The sequence below is a fragment of the Hordeum vulgare genome, chromosome 1H, assembly GCF_904849725.1.
Source record: "Hordeum vulgare subsp. vulgare chromosome 1H, MorexV3_pseudomolecules_assembly, whole genome shotgun sequence".
NCBI classification, from domain to species: domain Eukaryota; kingdom Viridiplantae; phylum Streptophyta; class Magnoliopsida; order Poales; family Poaceae; genus Hordeum; species Hordeum vulgare.
This window is the reverse complement of record NC_058518.1, coordinates 460,622,935-460,632,954: the sequence shown is the minus strand read 5'-3', so window position 1 is coordinate 460,632,954 and position 10,020 is coordinate 460,622,935. Positions and strand designations below refer to the sequence as shown.

At 50.4% G+C, this 10,020-nt stretch overlaps 1 protein-coding gene across 1 annotated transcript; it reads left to right on the top strand.

Moving 5' to 3' along the window:
* Positions 1-5,297: 5,297 nt before the first annotated feature.
* On the top strand, positions 5,298-7,168 carry LOC123445301 (protein CANDIDATE G-PROTEIN COUPLED RECEPTOR 7-like). Its single transcript, XM_045122265.1, has one exon. It carries the CDS (start codon positions 5,462-5,464, stop codon positions 6,833-6,835), a length of 1,374 nt encoding a protein of 457 aa, XP_044978200.1. The 5' UTR covers positions 5,298-5,461; the 3' UTR covers positions 6,836-7,168.
* Positions 7,169-10,020: the final 2,852 nt, after the last annotated feature.

The following is a 10,020-nucleotide window of genomic DNA, read 5'->3' as shown; positions in this document are numbered from 1 at the left end:
CTTCAACCTCATCCGCGACTACATCGAAGGGGAGGACGTAAATATATGCAAAGTGCACACGGATCTGAATGTAGCAGACCCGCTGACTAAACCTCTTCCACGGGCAAAGCATGATCAACACATGAACTGTATGGGTGTTAGATTTATTACAATGTAATTCGCATGGTGATGTGAGGGCTAGATTATTGACTCTAGTGCAAGTGGGAGAATGTTGGAATTATGCCCTAGAGGCAATGATAAATAAGTTATTATTATAATTCATGTATCAAGATAATCGTTTATTATCCATGCTATAATTGTATTGAATGAAAACTTAGATACATGTGTGGATATATAGACAAAACACTGTCCCTAGCAAGCCTCTAGTTGGCTAGCCAGTTGATCAAGGATTGTCACGGTCTTCTGACTATGTACAAGGTGTTGTTGCTTGATAACTGGATCACATCATTGGGAGAATCATGTGATGGACTAGACCCAAACTAATAGACGTAGCATGTTGATCGTGTCATTTTGTTGCTACTGTTTTCTGCGTGTCAAGTATTTGTTCCTATGACCATGAGATCATATAACTCACTGACACCGGAGGAATGCTTTGTGTGTACCAAACATCACAACATAACTGGGTGGCTAAAAAGATGCTCTACAGGTATCTCCGAAGGTGTCCGTTGAGTTAGTATGGATCGATACTGGGATTTGTCACTTCGTGTGACGGAGAGGTATCTCGGGCCCACTCGGTAATACAACATCACACACAAGCCTTGCAAGCAATGTGACTTAGTGTAAGTTGCGAGATCTTGTATTACGGAACGAGTAAAGAGAATTGCCAGTAAACGAGATTGAAATAGGTATGCGGATACTGACGATCGAATCTCGGGCAAGTAACATACCGAAGGACAAAGGGAATGACATACGTGATTATATGAATCCTTGGCACTGAGGTTCAAACGATAAGATCTTCGTAGAATATGTAAGATCCAATATGGGCATCCAGGTCTCGCTATTGGATATTGACCGAGGAGTCCCTCGGGTCATGTCTACATAGTTCTCGAACCCGCAAGGTCTGCACACTTAAGGTTCGACGTTGTTTTATGCGTATTTGAGTTATATGGTTGGTTACCGAATGTTGTTCGGAGTCCCGGATGAGATCACGGACGTCATGAGGGTTTCCGGAATGGTCCGGAGACGAAGATTGATATATAGGATGACCTCATTTGATTACCGGAAGGTTTTCGAAATTACCGGGAATGTACCGAGAATGACGAATGGCTTCCGGATGTTCACCCGGGGGGGGGGGGGGCAGCCCACCCCGGAGAAGCCCATAGGCCTTAGGGGTGCCGCACCAGCCCTTAGTGGGCTGGTGGGCAAGCCCAAAGAGGCCCCTGTGCAGGAGATAAGAAAATCAAAGAGAAAAGAAAAAAAAGGGGAAGTGGGAATGAAGGGAAGGACTCCACCTTCCAATCCTAGTTGGACTAGGATTGGAGGAGGAGGACTCCTCCCCCCCTTTGGCCAACCCCCCCCCCCCAAGGCAAGGCCCCTCCCCTCCCACCTATATATACGGAGGTTTTAGGGCTGATTTGAGACAACTTTTCCACGGCAGCCCGACCATATACCTCCACGGTTTTTCCTCTAGATCGCGTTTCTACGGAGCTCGGGCGGAGCCCTGCTGAGATTAGATCACCACCAACCTAAGGAGCGCCGTCACGCTGCCGGAGAACTCATCTACCTCTCCGTCTCTCTTGCTGGATCAAGTAGGCCAAGATCATCGTCGCGCTGTACGTGTGCTGAACGCGGAGGTGCCGTCCGTTCGGCACTAGATCGGAGCGGACCGTGGAACGGATCGCGTGACGGTTCGTGGGACGGTTCGCGGGGCGGATCGAGGGACGTGAGGACGTTCCACTACATCAACCGCGTTCATTAACGCTTCTGTTGTGCGATCTACAAGGGTACGTAGATCTGAAATCCCCCTCGTAGATGGACATCACCATGATAGGTCTTCGTGAGCGTAGGAAAGTTTTTGTTTCCCATGCGACGTTCCCCAACAATCTACCCCTCTGTCACCTATTAGGAAAAGACCATCACCTTAGCAATCCACATAGCATGTGTTTGCAAACTCACATGTTCTCTCAACTTGTTTCATGATTTTAGGGCATATATGACTTGCTCGCTTGTCTGATTCGATCTGCTTGTTGTAATGCCTTGTCATAAGCCGCCTATAGATTCTTTCAACCATGGTAAGTATTAGCAGCTCCCTAGCCTCCAAAATATACCTTCAAATGTCACATGTGTTAGAAGACCTAAGCATGAAAATATTTCTAAAATGGTAGCAAATAACCAAAGCATGAACATATTTTGAGATAACCTCTTAAAAACTTCACATAACTTGTTCAGTAGTATATCACATTTCCGCAAATCACTCTAAAAATCTTTCATCAATGTGTTAGGTTCCAGCTCATGCAACCACTTGTGGGCATGTGCATTAAGTAGCTTCATTTCCTGCATCCCCTTCTCATATAACTGAATTGTGTTGCTCCTTGCTATATTCCATAGTGGGTTCTTTAAAATATCCCCTTTGAAAGACTCGTGGAAGTTCTGCCACATGTGCCTCACACAAAATCTGTGTTATGACTCAGGGAATAGTTGTTCAACTGCACTTATGAGACCCTTTTGCTTGTCTGACATGATAGTCCAGGGTTCAGTGTTGATGATGCCAAGACCCCTTTTCAGTGTGTCAAGGAACCACATCCAGTTAGTGGTGTCCTCCACTTCAACCACAACATTTGCTATTGGAAAGATACAAATATTTGGATCTACAACAACAACCGCAAGTAGTTGACCTCGCAACAAAGATCACCGGCCTACAACCCTGAAGGAATCTCTCTTGCAAGCATCCACACACATGTATAGCTTGCTGAACCTTGCATTCTCATCAAGTGACATATAAAATGGTGAGCCAAGGTTGCTTCTCCTAACTTCATTAGCATAATTCCAAAGAAGCTTATACTACCCTTCTTCATCACCATATACTATCTTCATTGCCATCCTTCTTGCTCTCTGCAACTTCATCCTGCCTGGTGTCATGTGACATTCTTTCTGGACAACCCTAGAAAAATTCATAAGGTTCATGTCTTGATCAGCCGTGAATTTCATAAGGTTCATAAAATTCATAAGGTTCATGTCTTGATCAACCCTAGAAAAATTCATAAGGTACTTTTGTGCCAGGAATTTAGCTGTGAAAGCCCTAAACTTCCACTTCTTGTTGCATATGTGCTCACTCACATATCTTTTCACCATGAAAGCCATAGTCCTATTATCATATGATGCCCACAAATACCATGTGCAGCCTTCATCACACTTTGCTTTCAATCTCTTCATGTCATTCACAGGCAACTTGGTATGAACTCTGTTCTGACATGAGTACTCTTTTATGACAGTCCTCAACAACTCTACACTATCAAATACTTGCCCAACATGAAACTTTGGCCTATGAAGATCCTCTTCTCTAAAGGATTTGAACTTCAAACTAAGCTCTTCATCATCTGAATCAGGAGCCCACAAATCATCAGTCTTAGATATGTCTTCATCAGAGTGGTATGCTTCTTTCCCTTTCTCTTGATTGTTAGGAATTGCTTACTCTTTCCCTTTTTTTCTTTGCTTTCTCATTTGATCTCTTTTCATATTTCTGCCCTGGTTCATCTTCATCTACATTATCTGCATACAGATTATCATCACCATCTCCTATCTCATTGTCATTGTCCACAAGCAGACCAGGCTCATAATCTTCACCTTCTGTATCACTTGCTACATCCTCTTCTTCGAGTGCATAGTTCAACTGGTTCTGCCTGTCACTCCTCCTCATTCTTATGTTTCCACCTGCATCACCTTCTTGCACACCATCTGCCCGTTCTTCATGTCTTTCATTACCCACATCTCTATGTACTCATGCCCGCTTAACAAACTCAAACGGGTTGACATCATCATCTGCATCACAATCAGGATAGACAACTTGAATAGGAATATGTGCTTCCTCTCCTCTTCCAAACTCTCCTTCTGCGTGAACTTCTCCATGCTCTGCTTCTGCCTCACCTTCTCCGTGCTCTGCTTCTGCATTCTCTCCATTGCTATGCACTCTCCTTGTTGGGCTGAAAACTTGAGGCAAACTAGCTCTTGGATGATTCACAACATCATCCTCGCTAAGGTTAGCTCTGAAGCTATCATCATGATCCAAATAAAGACTGAAAAAGTGGTGTCCAATATCAACAAACATGAGCATTTTGCCAGCCCGTTCATCATCAGCTATTGCCCTGAGACCATTTGTGCTAAGTGTAAGGATAGGGACACAATAAAAAACCTTAAGCCTCCCTGCCATCTCATAACCTATTTCTTCCACAAGATTTTCAATCATTATAGGTGACCAGGTGACCCTTTCCACTTGATCATACAAAATGGCACGACCATTCACATAAGAACGGTTCTTGCCATGGCCAAGAAAAAACCCACCATGGTTGATCTCCATCGGAAAATTGCTGCTTCGACGACCTCAGACAACAACAAAAGCACTACATGCATCACAATCTCTTTATTTAACTCTAAAAAAGCCTAAGCCCCAATTCCCTTAACCCCTAAATTCTGACTAAAAACCCTAGAACAACCGGTCCAATCTTGCAACTACAACACATCTTAGATGAAAATGCGGTCCTAAAAGGAGGTTCTTTGACGACCAAAACGCACAAACCTTACGAGAAGAACAGGGGCAGATACTTACTGTAGACACGGGGTGACGCCCCTTCTGCACCACGAACACGGGCCATCGCCGACGCCTCACACAAGAAGAACACGCGCGGCGGCGCCACCTATGCATTCGCGGAGGACATCCGCGCCTCAGCTTGCGTGCACCGTCGACGATCGTTGGGGGCGGCGTCGCTTATGGAGCCGCTCCCCTATTTCCAATCGAACACGAAGAGGCGACGTGAGTGGAGCAGGGATGAATGGGTGGATTCCATGATGGTCACGGGGCTCGACGCAAAAAAAACGACGACCACGCCTCCGCGGTTCGCCACCTGGCCTCGAGCCGGTCAACACGTGTTCAACCGCGTTGTACCCACCGTATATGTGCTACAGTGACCGTATTTTTTCGTTAAATCGTATCCGATGACCGTAATGAACGTATTGCTAGGCTCAGTAACCGTATTGTACTTTTGTGTAACTATAGAGACCATGAGTGTATTTTTTTTCCTGACAGCCCTTTCACACCCCGAAGTGTACAAAAACGGGAGTGGAAACTTTCCCGTCGCACCGTCTGCTAGGACTGCACAAGTCAACCTCCTACCGAACAGTCACCAATCGCGAGGCACATCCGAGCCCCGCTCTTCCGCCACATAAGACGGCCGTGCTCCACCCACCGCCCACGCGCACACCGACACACTCCCACGCGCTCCGCCCCGCACAGGCGACAGATCTCGCCATGGCCACCGCCGGAGCTCGCCTCCTGCTGCTGCTGCTCGCCGCCGCGGGGTCCCTCCTCCTCGCCTCCCCCGCCGCGGCGGAGATCAGGGCGGAGTCCTTCCGGGAGGACCCGCGCCACACCATCCTGTTCGAGAAGTTCGGCTTCTCCAAGACCGGCGCGGTCCGCATCATCCTCTCCGGCGCCGCCGTCTCCTCCTCCTTCGCGCGGGCGGACCCCAAGCAGATCGGGTTCTTCCTCCTCGCCGACGAGTCCCTCCTGCAGGCCGCCTCCGAGCCGCGGGCGCCGGCGGAGAAGCGCGCGGCGGAGCCGGAGGACCCCAGCGGCGCCGACGAGCCCGACCTCTCCGGGTGCGTCCTCTCCAGCCCCTACGTCAAGAAGCTCTTCACCTTCCACGACATGGAGGGCGGGCACTACAACAAGTCCTTCCCGGTCACCCACCCCGACGAGTACAGCCTCTACTTCGCCAACTGCGCGCCGGAGTCGCTCGTCTCCATGAACGTCCGCACCGAGATGTACAACGCCAACCCGGACGGCTCCAAGGACTACCTCCCCGTCGGCCAGGCGCCCGTCCCGGCCATCTACGGCTTCTTCGCCTTCGGCTACGCCGCGTTCCTCGCCGGATGGGCCTACCTCACGCTCTCCCGCGACCGCGTGGCGGCCAACCAAATCCACCACCTCATGTCCGCGCTCCTCGTCGCGCGCCTGCTCTACTGCCTCTCGGCCGCCGAGGACCAGCACTACATCCGCGTCACCGGGACGCCGCACGGCTGGGACGTGGCCTTCTACCTCTTCCAGCTCATCAAGGGCGTCATCCTCTTCGCGGTCATCGTGCTGGTCGGCACGGGGTGGTCCTTCCTCAGGCCATTCCTGCAGGACCGGGAGAAGAAGGTGCTCATGGTGGTGATCCCGCTGCAGGTCATGGCCAACATCGCCGACGCGGTCATTGGGGAGACCGGGCCGTTCATGCAGAGCTGGGTGACATGGAACCAGATCTTGCTGTTCGTCGACGTCGCCTGCTGCTGCGCGGTGCTCTTCCCGGTCGTCTGGTCCATGCGGTCGCTCCGGGAGACGTCCAAGACCGACGGCAAGGCGGCGCGGAACCTGTCCAAGCTCACTCTGTTCCGGCAGTTCTACACCGTGGTGATTGGGTACTTGTACTTCACCAGGATCGTGGTGTTTGCGCTCAGGACCATTGCCAGTTACAAGTACCGGTGGGTGAGCATCCTGGCCGAGGAAGTGGCTTCAATGGCGTTCTACATGTTCATGTTCTACACATTCAGGCCGGCCGAGAGGAGCAAGTACTTCTCTCTCGACGACGACGAGGAAGAGGCCGCGGAGATGGTGCTCCGGGAAGAGGAATTCGAGCTCTGAACATCTGTAATTACCCGCGACAATGTCCTGAGCCGCAATTACCCTCTGAGATTGCTCTCTTGGCGCCCTGTTTATCTGATCTCCCCTCTGAGATTTTAGCACACTGCCCTTACACAGATATCAGGTATAGCTCATCATCGTCTTGTATGTGCTGCACGGCTGTAAGATTATACTGTAGTATTTGTTCCTCTTTCACAGTAGCTTCAAATTTTGTCGTTGAGACACGCGGGATACCATACAGGATACATGCAAAAGGAGGTCATTACTTGATAAGTGCATAGGAAATTGATTGTGCAAGTGTTACAGTTCAGGCAAAGTTTGAAGTTCGCTGCATTTCTGCGTGGTAACCAGTCATTTCATTCCGGCACTTTGACTTCTGATGAACCTTTTGTTTGTCTGTTAACACAACTCGAAGTGATGTTGTACTACTAATATGATTTGCCACTCATTGCATTGGAAGTTCCGTAAGTAATTCATTTCATTTTAGGGGGTTATCCTCCTTTTCAAAAAAGTTATACTAGTACTGATATTACCATTTGAAATTTGCTGCATTTCTGTGTGGTGGCCAGTCGTTTCATTTCGGCACTTCGACTTTTGCTGATCCTTCTGTTTGGCTGTTAACACTACTCGACGTGATGTTATACTGATATACTATGATTAGCAACTCATTGCATTGGAAGTCCCATCGTTCATTTTAGGGGGGAGCTGGGGAGGCAAAGATCCTCTTTCATCCTAAACAGAAGGGAAAAGAGATCTACTTGAGGCCTTGTTCAGTTAAGCCACTCCCCAGATGGATTGGTGGGGATTTGAGGAGAAATTGACCTAGATGGGATTTAATCCCTGCCAATACCTGTTAATTCCGTCCATTTGTCATGCAACCGAACAAGGCCTGAAGAGGAAAACCGACGCGTCTAAACTAGGTGCTCCTTTGCTTCCTTCCATTCCAGGCAACGTCGGTGAAGGCTCGATGAAGAAAGGTTTGTCCAAGGAGATCAACCATCATCTGCGGTACTTTTTCTTTCGTGCAACGACATTTACAGACTTTGCATTTCTGAAATGTGTCGTGGTTGGGCGTTGTTCGAGACGCTGGCGGGACCATGGTAACAAACAGCATATGTGATACTCTAGTGATGCGGGCGAAGGAAACTAGAATGAAGCAAAGCACAATGCCGGCTCCAATTGGTCGTGTGTACTGCTGCTGTATGTGTCTATGGGACACGACACGGCTTGATTGGTAACGCATCACTGTCCAGCTTTCTTGCCTCTGTTTCAATGACCCATGCACCTAACAGCTAAAAACAAGCATGGATACAACTAAAAGTTTGAGGAGACATGACGTGCCGTCGGCGAGCATAATGACCCACTCCGAACCGGAAACTACGTACGTCTCAGAAATCGAATGATCGGAGATGAGGATATCGAGTCTTCAAATTAAGGAAGGAGCAGTGGATAGATGGAATATTGCATATGTGGAGGGTACAATGCGACCAGCAGCTAAAGGCAACTCCAACGCAGACCCCAAACCGTCTGTTAACGTTCACATGTACTTAGTCTTAGCACTTAGTCTTAGCCGTCCTTGCAAGTAGGATCTGGACCGGCTCCACTCTTCCTCTCTCTCTGCTATATATGTAACATTCTTGTACATGATAACACAGTGTGAAGGAATTCAGTCTCTTTCTTGGTATCAGACACGGTGTGAAGGAATTCAGTCTCTCCCTCTCTCTGGCTCCGGCCACACCTCCTCTTCCTCGACGACGGTCGTCGACACCACCGCGGCGTCTAGCCCTGCTGCAACCGCCGCCTCCTCCCCCTCTGTCTTCGGTACACCCTCTCCCCCATCTACGTTTGCCCCCTGTTCTCCACCACCGTACCTCTCCCCGTTGCTCCCTCTACTCCCCCTGCTGCTCACCACCCACGCCACCCCATCTTCCATGACAGCATCCAGAACCACATCAAATTTCAGCTCAACCCCGACGATCACAACTATCACAAGTGGAAGTCGTTCTTCCTCCTTGTTCTTCTCCGCTATGGCGTTTCCCACTTCATCGAACACCCCCTCCCTCCCAACGCCGATGCCCACCTCCGTGAACTCGACGCCCACCTTGTGCTCTGGATCTACTCCACCCTGGCTGATCCCCTCATCGATCACGTCGTGGGCGCCACCACCACCTTCGATCTCTCGGGGCGCATCCGCGACTATTTCCTCGCCAATCGCGTCGCCCGGTACATGACTCTGAATCGACAGTACCGCAATCTCAAACAGGGTGACCTTTCTGTCGCCGAATATGCCTGCCGCATGAAGCTCCTCACCGTCGGCCTCGCCGACATCGACTACCCGGTCACTGAAGTGGATCTCACCACTCAGTTCCTCCACGACATCGACAAACGGCTCGACACCATCCGCGTCATTCTCGGCGATACGGTGCCTCTTCCCCCGTTTGAGACCGTCTTCTCCCGGCTCAAACTTGCCGAAGACAACCTCTCCCAACGGGAGGCCGACGAGCGCGGCACCATCCTCGCCGTCACCAGTGGCACCACCCCCGGCTCCTCCACTCCGCGATCTGGTGATCGATCCGCCGGCTCCACCGATCGCGGGCCTAACCAGCCTCATGGTCGTGGTCGTGGTCAGGACGACGGTGATCGGGGTCGTGGACGAAGTCGTGGCCGCGGAGATCCATCCGGCTGTGGTCCTTATCTACCCCTTCCGTACAATCCTTACATGGGATTCTTCGCTCCATATGGCATGGTGATCCCTCCACCTCACCCTGGTTGGGTCCCCCCAAACTCCGCCGACGTCCTTGGGCCTGCTCCGGGATCCCATGCCCAGGCGTATCATGCTCACCATCTGCCGGCTACTCCTTCCCCGCTGACTCACCAGTCGGCATGGGATCACCTCGCCATGCTTCATGCCGCCTACAACGCCAACAACCAGCCACCCACGGGCTCTGCCAACTCCAACTGGTACCTCGACAGCGGCGCAACATCGCATATCACCGACAACCCTCGTAACCTCACCCTCTCGACTTCTCCATTAAAGCATAACTTATCTAGTGTTGTCGTCGGCAATGGGCATCACCTTCCCATCACTGGCACCGGATCCACCACTCTCTCCCTCCCCCTTCCACCTTTGCGACGTCCTCTTTTCCCCACACATAGTCACCAACCTCATCTTTGTCCGCCAATTT

Coding starts and splice junctions, on each gene's coding strand:
- LOC123445301 (XM_045122265.1), top strand. CDS start 5,462: ATGGCCACCGCCGGAGCTCGCCTCCTGCTGCTGCTGCTCGCCGCCGCG.